Source organism: Microtus pennsylvanicus, chromosome 13 (assembly GCF_037038515.1).
Source record: "Microtus pennsylvanicus isolate mMicPen1 chromosome 13, mMicPen1.hap1, whole genome shotgun sequence".
NCBI classification, from domain to species: domain Eukaryota; kingdom Metazoa; phylum Chordata; class Mammalia; order Rodentia; family Cricetidae; genus Microtus; species Microtus pennsylvanicus.
Window position 1 is genome coordinate 9,474,798 of NC_134591.1, and position 20,503 is coordinate 9,495,300.

Consider the following 20,503-nt stretch of genomic DNA (forward strand, 5'->3'; position numbering starts at 1 on the left):
GGAGGGAAATGGGAGGCTGGGAGGAGGTGGAAACTTGTTTTTTTTTTCTTCCTTTTCTCAATTAAAAAAAAAAAAAGAAACCAAGACTTCCTCACTGCTAGCATACTGTAACATCATGGCTCCTTCCGCTGATAAATCATCCTCCATGAGCAGTTCTGGTTCTCCCTCCACTGGTGAAATGGTCAGACATACATAAACCCATTCTGCTCATCAAAACAAGACAGCCTGGTTATGCCTTCGGTGCTTAGTGAAGCTTAGCTCACCTTGAGGAAAACTGTTCTCCATAGCAGGGAACTTCCCAGTCTTGTTGTCTGTCTTCTGGTCTAGAGACAGGAAGGATTTATCAGACATCTCATCATCTGACAGTGCATGAGAGGCAGAAGGCTCGGCAGAGTCAGGCAGGAGATGATGATGGGTTAAGTTGTCTTCCTCAGTTCTCAACCTTCAAGATCAAAAGAAAAGTCATATCCAAATACAACCTCCTGAGATCATCTAGTGAAGACTGGATTTATAAATGTATGTATGTATATACATATATATGTAATAATTATAATTAAAGAGTAAGAATCCATGAATTTGAGAAGAAAGGGAGATGGGAGGAACTGAACGGAAGAAGCAATAATACAAAAACAATACTCATACGATATTCTCAAAAATGAATAAAAAGAAATTCTTAAAATTTTAAAAAGAAATGTCATTTCCCACACCATGATCCCAAGCTGGACCATGTGCTTGAATACTTAGGGATAACTTTCTCTTTGTGACTGACCATCCATAGAACCTCAGTTAGTCCTTAGAAGGGCCTCCATGGGCTTAAGTCTGGAATCAAGGAAGAAAAGGAAGGGAAGAGACTGTGCTTGTCCAACACTGTGATTTATAGGGCAGCAGCCTGAGACAAAGCATGATTCAGGGGCACCTGTTCACAAAGTGCTGTTCTGTCCCAGGGTTCTGGATCTTTATTTGTCCTCACGGACACCCTCTGAGGAAGGAAGCACTATTGTCTTTTACAATCGAGGAAGCCAAGGTGCATCATGAGCCAGGTGCTGTCTCGGTTCATAAGTGGCACCACTCACATTAGACCTACGGGTATCTGGCCCCATAGCCCCAAGAGAATGTGGGAGTCCATCCCAAAGTCACAGGATGGCCTTAGACCTAAAAAAGATATCTTGACTCCCTTGGCAGGTTTCTATATTACCATTCTGGCAATCATCTGGTCAGTAACCTGGATTTGCAAGGACCACCTAAGTCACAAGAAAAAAACCAGCTGAATGCTGTGAAAAGCCAGTGTGAATCTCCATTATAGATAAGCTCCTTAATTTAAGCTCTTTGTACTCCCCCTTTCCCTACTACTTCTCGTCAGTGGCCAGTCTCATTATTCATGTACTTAGACAAGAGCAAAGGACTCCAAAGCTGCAGTGCATCCATTAACACGTAAACACCGGGTGCAGCTGAGCCCAGACAGTGTGAAGGATGCCAGGCGTGCTGCTGCCTTCCAAATGTACAGTGAGGGCCAAGAGTACCCATTTCATTAGCACAGGAGTGACCTGTGAGTGCTGAGCCTACAACTGAAAACAGCAGAGCAGAAGGAAGAGCAGCAAACTCAGAGATGGAAAGGAGAAACACCTGGTGGAAGAGGACAGAAAGATGCTCCTTGCCTCCCTCCCACTTAGTCTCTGGACACACTCAGTCTCCCAGAACAGCAATTCTGAAAAGCTTCATCCTTACTTTCTGGACTTCAAAGACCCCCATTAGTCCTGTAGGAGAGCGTTGGACTGAGAATCCTAAAAACAGCTTCTATGGACCACCCAGTGGGCCTGGCTTGCCCCTGAAGCCATGACTCCTTTACATCAGTCATGGACATAGTCCAGGGAGGTCCCAGTATCATCACTTTGATTCTTTAGATCCTAAGACTAGTTGGGAACAGCCCCACTCAAAGGCCTTCCTTTCCCTCTCCATAGCTGCCAGCAGGATGTGGAATAAGGATGGATGCATGGGTTCAACTAGAAGGTAACTCTGGTGACACTGCAGGGGGAAGAGTTTCTTTTACGTCTACAGTCACCTTGATAACAACATTGTCCAGTGAGGTAGGGCACCTCCCTGACTACTCTCCGTAATGATGATAATGATGCTGGTGGCCTCTGTGAAGCCAATGAAATCTACGTTTCTACATCCCAGACTATCCATTTCTTCATTTCACTCCAAAGGACCCCCAAGCCACACACATTAAAATCACAGCATAAGAAGCGTAAGTGGGCAAGCCCTTAGCACAGCCAGTTGGCTGAAGAAGTAAGCAAAGAAAGCATATAGTCCCTGCTAACATTCTTATCCTCAAACGACAGCACAGAAAAACTGATGCTGGAACACGGCAGACTAGAGTTCCAGTTCCAGCTCTACCACTCAATGAAGGTACACAGCTCTGAACCACAAGCTCCTCATCCTGAAGTGTGAATGAAAATGCTTGAATTGTGGCATCAGAAGCAATAAGGGTGAAACCCCGTCAGTGCTAGACAATGTTGTTCTCCTTAGAGAGGAGTGAGCCAAATGGGAATGTAGCACACACCACACGGTTAAGTGCTTCATGGAACTATGTCAAGTGGTATGGCAAGAAAAGCTGATGCTGGAACAGAAAGACACAGGGTGTTGGCAAGGTCCATGGTCATTTCTGTCCCAGATGCCTCTGAGGAATGGCTTTCCCACTACTCAAGAAAAGTGACAGTGTACATAGCTACGTAGAGCGGGTCAGGAGAATAAGGAGCCAGGTAAGGAGACACGGGGCAGAGGGTAGGAGGTGCAGGGAGGGAAGGAGAACAAATCAGTTGGCACATGCTCCAGTGCCAGGCTTAGGACAGTGGGACCTGTGGTGTTACTGACAGAAACACCACAAGTCACCTGAACCCAGTGTGTGCAGCTGCAGGACTTACAGTGGTGGACTATGGTTGCCGTGCAGTCACTGTTGCTTCTATGGGTGCTGGTGCCTTATTTACAAAAAACATAAAGTTGCAGAAAACAGGGAGCTTTAAATTTTAAAAACCTGCAGGCAAATCAAGGCTGGCAACTCCTTGAGATTCCTTAAGGAGCGCTACACACTCACCTCTCCTGCAGGTCCCTCTGGGGATGCGGTTCCGTTCCGGCCAACGTTCCTAGGAGCACAGAGAACATTAGAGGCTGAAAAGAGCTTTTAAAAACTGTTCACCAGCTAAATAAGAAGGTGAACCCAAAGACAAACACATAGGCATCCTCCTGAATATTAACCTTCATCAGGCGATGAAAGAAGACTGAGACAGAGGAGCACGGGACAGAAATCTCAAGGTCCAAATCAGGAGCAGAAGGAGAGGGAGCACGAGCAAGGAACTCAGGACCGCGAGGGGTGCACCCACACCCTGAGACAATGGGGATGTTCTATCGGGAACTCACCAAGGCCAGCTGGCCCGGGTCTGAAAAAGCATGGGATAAAACTGGACTCGCTGAACATAGCGGACAATGAGGACTACTGAGAACTCAAGAACAATGGCAATGGGGTTTTTTTAAAGATTTATTTATTTATTATGTATACAGCATTCTGTCTGCATGGATATCTGCAGGCCAGAAGAGGGCACCAGATCTCATTACAGATGGTTGTGAGCCACCATGTGGTTGCTAGGAATTGAACTCAGGATCTTTGGAAGAGCAGCCAGTGCTCTTAACCTCTGAGCCATCTCTCCAGCCTGAGTTTGTACTTTGTAGATAAACACATTACCAAGCATACTTAGCTGTGTGAAGCATGTAACCTTCGTGCCTCTAACTCCAGCCTGTGGGCGGCTGAGGAAGAAAGATCACTGTGAGTTCAAGACCAGTGTCTCAAACATAGTCACCACATAGTTAGACACCTCCCCCATTTCAAACAACAACAACAAACCTGGGTGAAAAATAGTAATGAGTTGTGTGTCTTTATTTTTAAGTAGTAAACATATTTTCATTTGCTTATTAACTATTTTGTCTATTTCTCTATTAGATAATACTTTTCTTTTTTTGTTTGGTTTTTGTTTTAACTTTTTAAGATAGGATCTCTTTCCACGGCCCTAGGTGATCGGAAACTACATAGCTTAAGCTTGCTTTTAGCTAGCTCCTATAATTTAAATCAGCCCATTTCTATTCATCAATGTGCTGCCCTGAGGATCGGAACCCTTGTCACAGGAGGCAATTAGAAGTTATGCAAAAAATGATGCAGGGCTAGAGAGATGGCTCAATTGTTAAGTGCTGGGGAATAATCCTTCTGTACACTGTGAAGACATGTTGCTCTCAAAATCAATCTCGAAAGCTGATTGGCTGGTGGTTAGGTGGAATTTCAGTGCCGAGAGAAGGCTGGGGAGAAGGGCAGAAGTCAGAGGACACAGAGATACAAACCAGCAGGATGGGCAGGGTGCACGTGAGGTAAACGATCCTCAGGGCAATGGGTTTCTGATCCTACTGCACGTACTGGCTTTGTGGGAGCCTAGGAGTTTGGATGCTCACCTTACTAGACCTGGATGGAGGTGGGAGGTCCTTGGACTTCCCACAGGACAGGGAACCCTGATTGCTCTTTGGGCTGATGAGGGGGAGGGGGAGGATGGGAGGCAGTGGCAGGGAGGAGGCAGAAATCTTTAATAAATAATTAATAAAATAAATAAATAAAAACTGTTCACCAATACATCCTTGTTCATATATTTGCAGAGGCAAGGATCCATCTTAAAGCTCTTGACCACAGACCGCAGCTTAAGTTCATACACACTAATTCAGGCACTCGTTCTAGCTGAAAGGAAGAAATCTAGAAAGCAGCCACCATGGTGGTCTCTGGATGCAGCGCTTTCCTATGTCTAAAACACAGACAACAGCAGGGTCTAGTGGCAAAGGCCTGTCATCCTAGATATTCAAGTGGCTGAAGATCATAAATTCAAGGCAACTTCTGGGGGTATAGAGACAGCTTAGTTGGTAAAGTGCCTACCATACAACCATGATTTTTTTTTTTTTTTAGATGTGGTAGCTTGGGCCTAAAACTGCAGCACTGGAGAGGAAGAAACAAAAGGTGCTCAGGACTACCTGGCCAGGCAGTAAAGAAAAGAACAGTGTTTCCAAGATGAATGGGAGACCCTGCCTCAAAAAATAAAAATAAAAAGAACAATTAAGGAAGACGTGTGGCATCAACCTCTGCCCTCCACTCCAGCAGTCCCCATCTTCCACACACACACACACATACACACACACACACATACACACACACACACACACACACACACACACACACACATATGCCTGCACAAACACATGCACACACACACATACACATGTACATATGCAGATACAAAATAAAAGGAGGGCTAGAGACACAGTGAGTGGTATAGTACAACACATATGAAGTCCTGGGTTCTAGTCCCAGAACCACAGAACAACACAACATCCTCTGGCACTAGTGGAAGGAATATGTGCTCACCGTGAGCAGTGGGTAACAGAATCATAAAGCCTCCCTCTTCCCACCCTATCTGCAGGCACGATCCCGAACCTCCCACCCTCCCCTCTGCAGGCACGATCCAAACTGCCTTCTGTTCTCCCTTTCATGAATGTGGGAAGAGGATGCTGACTTAAGTTTTTCACACCACACTTTATGACGAACATTTCTTTTACGAAGTTTGTTTCAGAAGCCTCCACTGTGAAGATGATGCTAACATTCTATGGCAGGCACACATGGATTGGATCTTGTAGTTCCCTACTGGATATTTAGGTCAACTCCAAATTTTAATTTTAGTAAATAAGTGAGACAAATATGTATGTGCATATGGCTTTATCTGCATTTAAATTCTTTCCCTAGGAAAGGCTCTCAGAACTGGGATTAGTGGGGAAAGCAGTACTGGAGTGCATTTGAAGAGGCCACTGTTGACAGCAGGGGAAATGACTAACAGAAATCACAAAAGAAAACAAAAATAAAGCGCAGGATGCTGTGGGGGAAAGACGCTGTGCTCTGTTCCCAAGTGTCATCATTTGAAAGGATGCAAGGGCCCAGGTTTCAAAGCAACTAACAACTTTATTTTAAAAATACTTCAAAACTCTGGAAATTGCAGACCAGGATGAGCTCTTTGAAGAAACTGATGCATTGCTAAAGAAAAAAGAAAAAAAAGCCCTTCTATTGCTGCCTTGAAAAATGAGACTATAATTAGCCTGCACCTACAGCGCTCTAAACTCCCAAAAGGAAAAGTCCCCAGACATCACTGGTAAGGAAAAGGGCACCAGAGCAAGCATGTTTGCTTTATGTCTTGTGATTCAGCTGATGGTTAGCACAGGGAGGCCTGTATGGCAGCCAGGCTCCCTCTCCATCCCAGCAGGTCACCATATACTTGACACTGTACAGCACTGTCACCCACAGGAAAAGACAAATGCCCACAGTGAGGAGGCAGCAGCCCTGGATACAATTCCTCTACATGCACTGTCTCGGGTCTTCCTATAATCCAAAGTGTTAGCACTTCCCTCCACTCTACAGCACAAGTGCAAGTCCAAGGCTCCACTTCAGGAAGGGGCAGGGTCATGGCAGGTGTAGGTCTACGCATGGACCTTGCTGGCTATATCTTTCCCATACTAGTGTGATGCTGTGGCAAGGAGAGGTTGGCAGTCCCCCCAGCCTGGTAGGTGCCCTCAAGTCTGTAGTCCCTATGTCTGCCTTCTGCACTCCTCCTCAAAAAGGGAAAGTCACATCTGACTGGGTCAGAGCTCAAAGTCCTGAAGGACAATTTATAATGGGCAGGACACTTACCTTCTGAAAGAACTGGGGCTGTTCACCAGCCTTCAGGTAACAAAAAGCCTCTGATCTCACAGATCTCAAGACAGGCCACCATTTAGCCCTGCGCTGCCAACAGTTAGAAGCTGTACAAGTACTGCCAGGCATATAGAAGGTGGTGGCCTGCTGTATGGGCATCACTGAACTTAGTGTCATGAGCTTCATGCACAGGATAGGAGCCTTTGGTCTGGGATAACTTCAAGCATCCTGAGCTTCCTGACCACAAGCCCATCTTAAAACCCTCAAAGACCTGGCCTCCATGCGTATGGCAGGAGGTGCTCCAATAACACCATCAGATTGAGTCTGTGAAATAAAAGATCTTTTGGGGAGCTTGTATTATACCTGTCCCGTCATCACAATAGGGTCCTTTTAAAGCGAAGTGGCAAACGGCCATCTTTGTGAGATTGATGAAGGGATCCTAACAACTGATAAACTGAATTTCTTGGTAGAAACTGCCTCCACACAGGTGGTAGGAGACCATCTGTCAGATATGTAGGAGCTTGGCATGCATGTCATGAAAACACTGCTCCCATTTCTCTGGCAAACCTAAGAGCTCTGAGCTCGCACAGTGAGGGAGTGTCATCTTTGTAACACAGAAATCAAGAAAAAGCAAAAATCAAAGGCTAGCTTTGGCTTCCTTGTGTGAAAAACAAGAGGATCACAGTGCAGAAGTTGACTTGTAAAAGGCTGACCCAGCCTGCCTCCTGCTGTTGTCCAGAAGCCTCTTTGGCTCCACCTGTCTCACATACTCAATACCTAGCATCCCCAATCCAACTCCATGCTTCTTCCTTCCTGTCTACCATGGCTCCTCCCAGAAGCCTGGCACACAGGGTATAACAAGGATGGCTGCAGAGTTGTCCTGTCTGCCCTTGGTGAGTTCACTTTCAAGGAGGTGCAGCATGGTGGTGGTGGGAGGACCCCAGAGAAGATAAGCATAGTCCATCCTCAGCTGGGGTGGGGATTAGAGGGGATGGAGGGAACTTTGCCTCTCAATTTTTTTTCTTTTTTACAAAAAGTAAAGAAGATTGCTGTTGTTGTTGTTCATTTGTTTAAGGCAGATCTATGTATCCCAGGCTGACCACAAAAAATCCTCTTTCCTCATCCCCGCTTGGGAGATAAACCTGTATCACCACGCCAGGCTTCTGGGTTATATTTTTGGAGCAAGAAAACTAATTTAAATGGAGAAAGTGATTCCATGGTGACAGGAGTCAGAATCCTTTGTTTGACAGCCTGGGCCAGTGATGCAACCAAAACTTTCCTGTAATCATTACTGTCACTTCCCAAACGCATACTGTTTCCAAGGGCAATGTGAAGCACTTTAAATAGTCTCACTTATTTCTTACAAACAGCTCTGTGAAGGTGGGTGTTGCTAACTCCATAGAGGATATCTGACTCTCAAAGGCTAATGACCCATATGCCAGGGTATTAGTTCCAATCTCTGATTCCCGGGAATACTCCTGTGATAGCCTCCAGCACAGAGTCAGACTGTCATGTATGAGTTGCAGATAACCCAGAGAGAAGAACAGGAAGCAGCTCTCTCTCCTACTTGGGGTGAACAAAGAACGCCTTCTGTAGAGAGTGAGTGTAGCCTGTGTAGAAAGGCACTGGTCTGAACAGTCACAGAAGGGGAAATGCAATGTCCAAGCAACAGGAACACTTGGTCCTTGCACCCAGACTAACAGCAATGTGAGTGGGACACATATCCCACTGATTAGAACAGCTGTGCTCATCATGAAATTAAAGTGCACACACAAGATCCACAGTAAACTGTCTATTCTATTTGAATGGGAGGCAGAAGAACAGTCAATCCTGCCTGCACCAAGTCCACTGTGTCTCTGCGTAACTCACTTTTCGCACATGTAAAGCACACAGTTCTGACTCAACATAAACTCATGTGGTAGGAATTACTTTGTCATGAGAGCCATATGTTACTCACACAGTTAAGGCCTCACAGCTACCACTTAACCCTTAGAGGGATTTTGCCACCTAGGTATTAGAGTGCTGAGGTTATAGGTAAGCAAAGTCAGAAGGTCCACATCTTACAGGGGAAGACAAAGCTCTGCCTACACAGCTTGACTCAGTGACTACATTTGTCATCGTAGACCCTCAATCTTGGATATGAAAGTAATATTCATAACCCCCAGGCTCATCACCAACACAATCAAGTGTGGTGGTTTGAATCAGAATGGCCCCCACAGCCGGGCGGTGGTGGCGCACGCCTTTAATCCCAGCACTAGGGAGGCAGAGGCAGGCGGATCTCTGTGAGTTCGAGACCAGCCTGGTCTACAAGAGCTAGTTCCAGGACAGGCTCCAAAACCACAGAGAAACCCTGTCTCGAAAAAACAAAAACAAAACAAAACAAAAAAAACAAAAACAACAACAACAAAAAAAGAATGGCCCCCACAGGCTTATATATTTGAATGCTCAAACACCAGGAAGTGGCACAATTTGAAAAAATTATAAGGATTAGGAGATGTTGCCTCCTGGGGGAAGTGTGTCCCTGGGGGTGGGCTTTGAGGTTTTAAAAGCCCACAAGGCCAGTCTCAGTCTCTCTCTCTGCCTACAGAAAATGATGCAGCTACCAATTACTGCTCCAGTGCCTGACTGCATGCTGCCACGCTCTCCACCGTGACAATAATAGACTAAACCTCTGAAACTGTAAGTAAACCCCAAATGAAGGATTTCTTTTATAAGAGCTGCCATGGTGCCTGGTGTGGCAATAGAGAAGTGACTAAAGCATTGAGTTATCACTGCCCACTTCCAACCAAATAACTACTAAAATACCAAAAAGGCTAACAATAGATTTAGTGGGAACAGACAGACTTATGCGAAGAGATAAGATGTAAAATCTAAGCTCAGCCATCTATTCCTGGCATGACCACAGATGGTGTATTTCCTGTCATGGGCCATACTCACCACACCATAAAACTGAACTCACTCATTCTTCCACTGTGAAGACTAAGAAAAATGCAACAGGTGAAGGAGACGGGATGTCAGCGGGTGGCAGGAGCATTATGGAGATTGTCAAGGAGGACATCCTCAGTAGAATGGCTGAGAAAAGGAAGGAGGACGTAACATGCAAAGACCATGAGGAAGAAGGCTGTTGAGCCTAACGGCAGAATAGGTCAGTGTGTATAGCTGGCTAGGAGATGCACGAAGCCAAGGAGTGAATTCTGCCAGTGCCCAAGCAAGAAGTCAGAGAGTATAGGACCAGTGCCTCTACCCACTTACCATGGTGAAACAGCTTTTCCAGTTGCTCAGGCAGCTCAGCACACTGTGTTAGCTGTTCCCGGAAGCCCTCAGCCACACAACTATCCACATCACTGGCTTGCAGAAGCTCCTCAAATGCCTTGATCATGGTGCTCATGTGTTGACGGTAAATGACACAGATGTCATGGCTATCCTTAATCTGCTGCCGCTGTAGGGAGAGCTCCCTGGCTTGGGACTGAACCAATGAATCGTATCTGATAAAAGAGGGAAGGAAAATGTGTGTGTCATTTTAGAATTGAATTTTTGTGACCTTAATACTAATTGGAAAAATGACAGAGCATAATTTCTGAAAGCCTGCAGCTGTACAAGCATATATACTTTACAAAAATTGAAACTGTACAAGGTCACTCCTTTTTTGAGTTCAAACAGCCAACAAATGCTTGAACAGAGATTCTTCTGCAATATTTTTAACCTTAGAACGCCCCCAATTAAAGCATAGATTGGCAAGGACTCAGGAGAACAATTAGTTTCCATATGCTCTTCAAAGACAGAATTCTGAATTGTAGAAACAAGTGCCCCAAGGGTTAGGGACCCACCAAAAATTCATATATATATATATATATATATATATATATATGGCAAGGGTAAAAAGATAGGACTGTCTGCTTCCAAAGGAAAGAGCTGGAGTCTTAGGTACCACTTACTGAGTAACTTGGGACCCACTGGTCATGGAAATAAGCTATCTTATGGCACCCAGTTCTCCCTGGCTTCCAACAAATGAATTCATGCAGAAAAGGAAATGTCCTAAAAATATTTAGGTAGTAAAGCTATGCTTTTAAAACACACAGATTGCTAAACCTTTACTATCCAATATCATCTCCTTACCATTAGGTACCATCCTTCTCTATGCAAGCCTAGGAATGTTGGAGCAAGCACAGAGAAAAATCTGAGAGAGGAAAAGTAGCTACAATAAGCTGGATCTAAAGAGGCCTGACAGGCACTTTGATTCACCATGACCACTGTTAACCTACAAGCAAATCACAAGACATTCATCTTAAAGGTAGAGGCCAATTCTGTGGAGGAGGAAGAGTAAGACAGTGTGGACTTAAAGCTGGCCACAGGCAAGTCATAGCAACATCTTTGAGTCTCAGTTTCTCTATCTACAAAAACAAGCTAAGAGTGTCTCCTGCATAGTGTATCTGTGGCTAAGTAATAGGTTATTACCTATCAACACACCTGCAATCCCAGCAGTCAGAAGGCTGAGGCAGGAAGACTGTGAGTTTGAGGGCCCCCTGAATTACAGGGTAAAACTCTGTTTCAATTAAACAATATCAACAACAACAAAAAATCAAACACTTTCTGCCTGGGGGCTGATAGAACTGCCCATCAATAAGTAAGCTTCCCTCAATCTTGCTGCTTGGGAAGTTTTGAAAAAAAAAATCACTCTGGCTCTTTGACTATTCAGAGCAAAGAACTAATTTGTCTGAAATTAGTAAGAATGAAGGTCAACTTTACAGATGATCCCATTATGCCATATCTCACGAAGCAAATGTATATATTTATAACCATAAAGCATTATCTTCATGACCTAAGAATTTCTCGCTTTCAACACAGGCTTATTTCTCTAAGATGACCTTAAAGGGTAAAGATATGGAAAACATTTATATTCCTTCCAACCTGCCTAGGACATCCGTTCTACTTCCACACTACAGCAAAATACAATATCAGAGTTCAAAAATAAACACCGCAGCTCAGCAAACACACTGCAATCCACAGAGTAACTGCTGTGGAGCTTTTACCCTGAGTCCTCAGCCTGAGCAGGGCACCACCTGCCCTGCCGATCTCAGAAGCTGCACATCTAACTGGTGTGCATAGAGTGATACTATGCAGCGTAGCTTTTCACTCTTGCCCTGGCTGCCTGAACCCAGGTAAAGTGTCCCTAGCGTACACTCTACCTGTCCAAAGCAGCAGCTTTCCCTTACAGCTCCAGGGCTCTTGCCTAGCAACAACCTGGAGAACTGCAGGCTTAAAAGGTAGGAGGCTGGTGCAGGAAGAAATAGGATGTACCTTGACGGAGAGAGGTCTCGGAACTTGTTCTCCAGGTTATGGATTTCACTAAAAAGTTTCAAGTTCAAATCCTGCTCCTTCTGTAGCTCCTTCTCCTGTTCCACCAGCTGCTGTTTGAGGCTCTCTAGCATCTCACTGTCAATCATCTCTGGTGTTAGTGGATGGAGGATTTTCATATGCTTTACATACCGTACTTGGTGCAAACTTGAAACTGCCATCTCTTCATCATCAGTTTGGCCCATTGGCTTGTTCAAGCCATCTTGAGCCCCATCTGTCCCACACAAAACTGTGATAATGGCCTCATTGCACTGAGAGTGCTTCTGTAACTGGACAATGAAGTTCCGGTAGCTATTCAGCTCGGTTTGCAAGTCATGGATTTTCTGTTTTAAGTCTTCTGTGTCACTGGGGATATTGATGTTCTCAGAGTGGTCAGTCCCAATCACACTGTCTTTAATGTAGAGTTGATTGATAGAATTCAAGTAAGTGGCTACAGAGGTTGGGCCTAAGAAGTCTCCTGTGTTCTCTTTGCCTGCTGGTAATAGGGCAAGGTCATCAGGTGGACACATTTCAGAATCTGAAAATCAAATACTAATTTTTGTCAGTATCTCCTTTGCTGCAATCAACCCCTTATGTTGCCAGAGCCATGGCTGAGTCAAACACTAACATAATAGCCACCTGCCTCTAGTGTTTCCCACAATTGAATTCTGGATCTTAAATGTTTGAAAGCTTGTGCATTAAAAGCTTATTTTTTATGGCACTGCTGGAAGATTGTACTGAGTTTAGGAGGTGGGGCCTCGTAGAAGAAAATTATCGCTAAAGAGGACAGTAAGACCCTATCCATGAGTCAAAATACTGTCTATCCTTTCAAGCTGATTGCTTAGAAAGTCTGTCATGCTCTACAAAGCTGACTAGCACACAATATTGCCACTCGATCCATCCTTTTCTCAGGTAAGTGTTCTAATTTAACCATGATTAACCAGCAACACATCAGTTGAGTACTGCTACTCTAAGACTCCCAGGACCTGGTTAGAGGCATCCCACAGAGAGTTTCCACAAAGTCATCCGAACCTTCTGCACACATCATGTTACTTCACAATCCAAGGCTTTTGCATATACTGTGGCCTGAATATACACTTGTCCTTCCACTCAGGTCTAATTTTCCTTTTTCTGTGAATTCACCTTTGAATTGTGTACTCCCATCTACATTTATGTGCCTGCTTGTCTGTCTATGTACCATCAAGAGTGTCAGAACTGGTAGTAGAGGCAGTTGTGAGCTGCCTGGACATAGGTGCTGAGACAGGTCCTTTGTAGGAGCAGTAAGCACTCTTAACTAGTGAGACATCTTTCTAGGCCTGAAAAATATTTTTTTTCTTTTTTTTAATGAACAGACTTGTTTTCCAACGCTGGCTCTGCCGCTTTGTTTTGAATAAGCTTACTTAAGCAAATTATTGCACTGTTCTGAGCCTCCCGACTTTCATTTGTAAAGTAGAAAGAATACTACTTATTAAGAGGAAGGAGCTATGTTTATTTGGTACTGAACGATATCAGGAACAGGCTAGTATAGCTTTTGAACATAGCAGTAAGGGAACTCAGCAAACAGGAATGCCCTTTGTTTTCCTATTTCCTAGAGACAATCTGTCAAAGATGGAAGATTTCTTTTTTTTTTTTATTGAGAAAAGGAAAAAAACAAGTTTCCGCCTCCTCCCAGCCTCCCATTTCCCTCCCCCTCCTCCCACCCTTCTCCTCCTCTCCCTACTCCTCTCCCCCTCCCTCTCCAGTCCAAAGAGCAGTCAGGGTTCCCTGCCCTGTGGAAAGTCCAAGGTCCTCCCCTCTCCGTCCATATCTAGGAAGGTGAACATCCAAACTGGCTAGGCTCCCACAAAGCCAGATGATTGGGATAAAGGAAGGTTGGATAGGGGAGCACGGAAGCACAATTCTTAGTTAAGGGAGCCACCTTAGGGTTGGCAAGAGACTTGAACCTAGAGTGGCTCCCAGGAGCCCAAGGCGATGTCCCCAGTTAGTTCCTTGGGCAGCTGAGGATAGGGAACCTGAAATGACCCTATCCTAGAGCAATACTGACGAATATCTTGCATATCACCATAGAACCTTCATCTGGTGATGGATGGAGATAGAGACAGAGACCCACACTGGAGCACTGGACTGAGCTCCCAAGGTCCCAATGAGGAGCAGAAGGAGGGAGAACATGAGCAAGGAAGTCGGGACCACGAGGGGTGCATCCACCCACTGAGACAAAGATGGAAGATTTCATAATGGGAGGCATCCAAGCAAAAACTGGCTTGAGAAAAGGCTTTAAGAAGAACCACGTGAGCTGGACCAGATGACCTAGAATGGTTTTCTGAAAGACAATCATCAATATTCTGTGAAGTCACAGGTTCTACAATTTGTTCCTCATAGTCACAAGTCCATTCTTGCCAGTGTTCACAATGCCAACAGCATTTGGGTTTTAGACAGCAGTGGGTATATGTGTTAATGGAAGTATTCTCGATATAGCATTTCTATAGTGTACAATATGTTATCAATTAGGAACCATGATATTAATCTATTTCTCTGTATCTGGCACGAGTTGAGTGACAGAAAGGGTATGTGGTAAGTTCTTGTAGATCAGAGTGCAAGGAACAGAAAGAACAACCAAGTGATAACTCAACAAAAATTCTGTTCCAGGGAGTCATCCTCTAAGATGAAGAAATACGTAAATGTATCCAACCTTAGCTCCATAAGTAACACGTGCCCCAGGAAGCTATGGATGCAGCCCAACACATCTGTGGACTAAAATGTCATCAAAGGTTGGGCACCCCTATAAACATAGCAATCTCCTTGCACTACATGCATTAGATAGCAAGAAGAAATGTTCCCTCAAAGAAACTAAGATCAATCACATTGTTTGATGTGGGACGCCCTTCTGTATGCTGTGAATATGTTTTATTTCCAGAAGCTGATGTGGCCAATAGCCAGTCAAAACACAGCCAGGTGAGAAATTCAAGCAAAGATAAAGGGAAAAAGAAGGCTGAGTCTGGGAGACTTTGGCCCTGATATGCGGGTATACAATACTGAGAGTGCCAAGGAGCATGTGCATCCTCACATTGACACTCAGACCTCCACTTTAAACTTTGCTTCTAACAAAGAAACAAATATAACATTCCTATACCTTCAAGGAAGTACAGAAACCTAACACAGTAGATCCTTGCTAAAATACATACATATATGAAGGTGATCTAAACAAAATCACCAAATAATGAGGACAGAATCCCAATTGTCCATCTCTTGTCACCACATGAAGCTTGCACTACTGGGTTTGGGTTACATCTAATTGAGTTGTTGGTAAAGGGATCCCATAAGAATCTCCAAACAACCCATGCTGTTGCCAAGACTATATTTTACTATTACCCCTTGGAAGTCTGATCGTTTTCAAATCAGAGATAGAAAGGGAGTGGAGGCAGGGAGAAACTGAGAGGAGCAGAGCGAGAGAAAACCATAATCAGTACACAGTATGTGAGAGAAAAATCTATTTTCAACAAAAGGGGGAAAAAAGCTAAGAACCTCCCCACCCCCTGCCAAGAAGTACTCTCAAAGTCCACAATCTATAACCATTTGGATTTAGCAGAGGCAGGAACTCCCAAGCTCCAAGGCTAATGCATAGCAACTCTCATGGCAGCACCAGTAAAACAATGTAACTTTGCCATTTTGTCCTTGGCAGCCCTGAGCAAACTAATTATACTTTTGGATAAAAATGCATGAATGTTGTAGGAAAGGAATCTGTCTGTCTGCCTATCTATCTACCTACCTATCATCCACCCACTCACCCTCCTACCCATCCATCCATTTCCCTGAACTTGCAAGCTGGCAGGCCTGGGGACTTAGACGATTATGTACTGAGACCTGCCGGCGAGCCTAGCACCTTTACCTGAGTTGTCTGTGTTACTCAAGTGGAGGGCAAGGTTTTAAAAGCTGGAGCTACCCAAAATAAAAAGGAGAAACACTGCACCTGTTGTCTTCTGCCAGCATCCTAGGACTGGAGTTTCCTGTGTCAGAGGCAAATGAGAATAGCTCTGAACTCTTAAGAGTAAGACCAATAGCACCTGTGCAACTGATGCCCTTCATTTCTTCCCCAAGCACCTACCGAGGTGGTTTTGAAAAAGGAGCCAAAGCTAAACTTGTCACCCATGGCATGCAGCCCTGCGCTAAGCAGTCACTGAATAAATCAACAACACCAGTGCTCAAGTGCTAGGATATACAAAAACTATGTCCACAAAAGGTACATCTTGGGTGGAGATGAGGGAGAAGGGAGAAGGAGTTCAAGCACAGGCAGTCACATGTCCACAGTACAGGAGGCACACTCTGAAAGATCAATGCAGCCCAGTGAAAAATGGGTACTGAGAGAAGAAGCCTCCACTAATCCTAGCAATGAACAAGCACCACATTCCACAGCCTCTAAAAACAGCACCACCAGCTAGGGACCACGTGTTCAAACCCACGAGTCTGTGAGTGGCAGTCCACATTCAAACCATGACCCACAGTTGAGCTAACTAGCACTTTGTTGCCTGGCACAGAAGTTTTTTCTTGAAAGCCTAGACCACCCCAAAGCACAAGACCATGCAATCAGCACAGGAAACTCCAGCCTGGGGAGAATACACAGCTGGGCCCCTGGGCCATAGCTCAGTCTTTTTCAATAGGCTGGTTACTCCCTGCCATCTTGCCACAGACTTAGAATTCTCAATGACCACGACTTCTTGCAAAGTGAACTCAATGTAAAACAAAAGTAATTTTGTTTTTAACAAAAGGATAAAAAAATCTAAGGTAAAAAGAATAAGAATAAGCATTAGCTCATCCTAACTGGACAGGAATGTGAATCAATGTTGTGTCCTTTGTGTAGATTTGTGGGCTTATAATACTTCATAATTAAAGGGAGGGGATACAAACTTGTTGGAGTCCTCTCTCCTCTCTGCACACCCCCACTGACCTACTGGGAAAGTTCACAGTCTTGGTCTCACTCCTCCTAGACTGACAGAGAGCAACTCAACAACAGCCAACACCAAGCTGGATGCTAATGGCCTGCTACAATTCCATGTCCCTGATGTGAGGTCTATTGAAAGATGACACTGTGTCCTCAAGATAAACAATCTGAACCCACCTTGCAGAAGCACCTGAAAATAGACCAGTAAGTCCCACTGACATTATGGTATTCCCTGACTCGCCTGTCTCCTTACCAGATATGTGACCCTAGTCAGTTATTTTCAAATAACCTCACCTGTCCTTTGTCATATGGGAATGATAAAGAAGCCCCTAAAGAGAGGTTTTTTTTTTTTTTGGACCTAGTAAGGACTTTGATATAAAATAGTAGTGAACAATGCCTAGTACTCAGTAACTGTTGCATAATGGTGGAATTCTAACCGATCTCAAAGCTCGTATATTGGTCACTGTCCGCTTCTTTGTCTTTCCAAGCAGAGCGTGTGGTTTCAGGTCCTTCTTGCTTGCCTGGGTTGTCCTGGTAGACTGCTCTCACAACAGCTGCAGGCTCTGGCAATGAGAAAGAAAAATAAAACGGGAGACTTGAAATTTAGCCAAGCAACTGAGAAGAACACAAAGACACAACTGGGAGAATAAAAACACTGGGGAGGCAAAATGCAATTTATAAGATAAAATTAATCTATCGAGCTGCCATAACAGGACATAAAAGCATAAATATAGTACAGCTTGTCTGAAATGGTTTAAGTTCAAGTTCTCAAAAAACTATGAGTGAGAAAATAAATTCCATCAACCCATGACCACTTTTCCAAAGTGAGAGAAGTCCCAGAGGCTTCTGGGTGATAGCCAGAGCAGCACCTGGCTGATGCACTCTATAGAGTTTCAGCAAGTGTGTAGAGCAGATGGCAAGTCGTAGACAAATGCCAGTCCCTCTTCTGGCTGGGTCACCTCTGCCACAGCACTTTACCTCTAAAGTCCCACCCCCCAACACTGCTCAATTATCTGCCCCCACTACAATATGACAGGGAACGCTCAGAAGGTGGAGAACTGTATGTGGTCTGTCTTTTTCCTACTCTCTAAGCTGGCTGAAGACATAGCAGACTATCAGATAATGCTTAACAACAGGGTGACTAGATGCCTAGATGGATGGAAGGAAGAATTAATGGGAAGTGGGAAAGGAGGGAGGGGAAGTCTGATTCTGTAGAAGGTGACTGAGCTTGAAACCCCAAGTAAGTGAATCTAAGAGACAGCCTAAACTTCCAGGGAAGCTGCCTCTGGCTGCAGAGCATCACAAAATCCCTATAGAGTATTATGTGTTAGGCCTTTGGAATCAGCCAGGCTACTTCATATGGAGCCCTGGCGATGAGTACCAGAGTAACTGTCCAAGTCACTTCCTCTCTTTAACTGCTGCCTATGCTTAAGATGGAGACAATAGTTACTGGAACTGCCTCCAAAGACAGCAGGAAGATTCAATTAGAATATGTATTTAATGTGTGTAATGGGTTCAACAATTAACAGAGACTCATTTGATTAGTGCCACAGGAAACCCAGGGCTACAAGAATCAACTCCCACCCCTGACCTACTCTAGAAATGCTCTGACCTGACAATTTCCTATCTAGTACTTGAATCTTTTGTTGGCAAGCTAGAAACAGTTGAGCTTTCTGTGGTAGTCTGAATGTAATTGGTGGCCCTTGCCCATCACACCTCACATCAGTGCAATTCCACAGAGGTGTCTATCCTTGGTGTCTCCAACTTCTGGCCTCAGTGTAGTCACTCTGGAACTTATGCCCATCAGGCCCCTCCCATAGAAGCTTCCTTCTTAAAGGACTCATTAAACACCAAGGCAGACAGACCCTCAGACTCATCTTCTCAGTAGCTGACTACCACTCTAACTCAGCTTCTGAGATGCTGAGATGTCACCGTTACTTGTTATCCCACCTCACCTGCTGCTGCTCCTCAGTAGAACCTCTAACCTCTAGAACTCCTCAGTTTCATCTCTATGGACCTGAGCTATACAATATCAAATATTAGTATATGTGGTTATTCCCTGGTTTCTTTTCAAGCTTATTCCCTTCTCCTAGACAACAAACTCACCTCTTTCCAGCTGCCTGCCTGAAGTCTCTACCAGGATTGTTCAACAAACTGTTAGCCAGAAATCTAGCATCCCCCAATTCCTGCCTCTACTGTGATCTTTCCTATACTGCTGCAGGGCAACTCCATCCTTCCAATGGAGAGCAAAGGAAACTATCCCTTTAAAACACAAGTTGGCCTGTTTCCTTCAATAAGCAAAATGACACAATTTTTAGACTTTAGGGTCTCTAGCATACCTTTAACTCTACTTTATAATAAAACAGTTACAGTTGCTATGTGAATGAATAGAGCTGGTTATCAATAAGCTTAAATCACAAAAGAGAGCAGCAAGTTTGATTTGGCCAAAGACAGTACTTTGCCAGCTCCTGTTTTAAAGCTTAAGTGAGATCTCACCATTGTGTGGCTCAAAAGCCTCCAACAGTTTCTACTCTTGTGAAGATGAAGTCCTAGAATAGTCTCTGATAGTGCACCTGGTCTGCTGCTCACTGACCTCATCTTCTACATCTCTGCCTGCCCCCTCCCATGCTATGCACACCAGCCATTCCTGTAACTGGTCTCCCTACTCCATACCCAAGTTCTCAAGTATAAAGCAATACCAGGGCCTTTGTTCTTCTTCCTTCACTCACGACAAGCATGCTAACAGCTCCTAGTTTCCAACCAAATCCCACCTTGTCACAGAGCACTCTAACACCCATGAGTGTTAGTGAACCCTATTCACTCTTCATGCCCCAAGCCCCTCATCCTGTTGCACTTTTCACAGGCATTGTATTGTACAATAAGTAGCTTGTCTTCACATTCCACCATGTTCTCTGACATGATGATAATGGACTGAACCTCTGAAACTGTTAAGTGAGCCACCTCAATTAAATGTTTTCCTTGTAAAAACACTCAACAACATAAGCTGGAAAGAGACCTCATCTGTTTTGTGCTTCTATCACCACACAGCCTAGAACAGATTGGCACACAGGGTTCCTACTGTGGATAAAGGTTCATCATGTGACTGTCAACTGCTTACAGTAGGAGATCAGAATCAAGTGCCAACATGGGCACATTTGAAGTTTCATAAGCCTTTGGGGAAGATGTAAGTGCTACTTTTGTGCTGACCTGAACTATTCTATGAGGGTTCTCTGTACTCTCCAGATTCTCAGAGCGTTGGCTGTCTTAGTTAGGGTTTCTGTTGCTGTGAAGAGACACCATGACCATGGCAACTCTTATAAAGGAAATTTATTTCCTTATAAAGGAAATGCAATTGTGGTAGCTTGCTTATAGTTCAGAGGTTCAGTCCATTATCATCATGGTGGGGAGCAAGGCAGCATGGAGGCAGACATGGTGCTGGAGCAGGGGCAGAGAGTTCTTACATCTTCATCCAA

General features: G+C 44.5%; 1 protein-coding gene across 6 annotated transcripts in view; it reads right to left on the bottom strand.

The window, feature by feature from the left end:
- The window catches only part of Cdk5rap2 (CDK5 regulatory subunit associated protein 2), a 210,880-nt gene that overhangs the window by 32,904 nt on the left and 157,473 nt on the right, over nt 1-20,503 (bottom strand). For 4 of the 6 annotated variants that reach the window (XM_075945799.1, XM_075945802.1, XM_075945798.1 and 1 more), the window contains 5 exons: nt 17,468-17,593; nt 12,059-12,632; nt 10,013-10,245; nt 3,092-3,140; nt 264-442 (listed from right to left, as the gene is read on the bottom strand). In XM_075945799.1, coding sequence (XP_075801914.1) covers nt 264-442; nt 3,092-3,140; nt 10,013-10,245; nt 12,059-12,632; nt 17,468-17,593 — 1,161 coding nt within the window. The remainder of the gene's footprint in view (nt 1-263; nt 443-3,091; nt 3,141-10,012; nt 10,246-12,058; nt 12,633-17,467; nt 17,594-20,503) is intronic. The other 2 variants (XM_075945801.1, XM_075945800.1) reach the window with 1 other exon arrangement.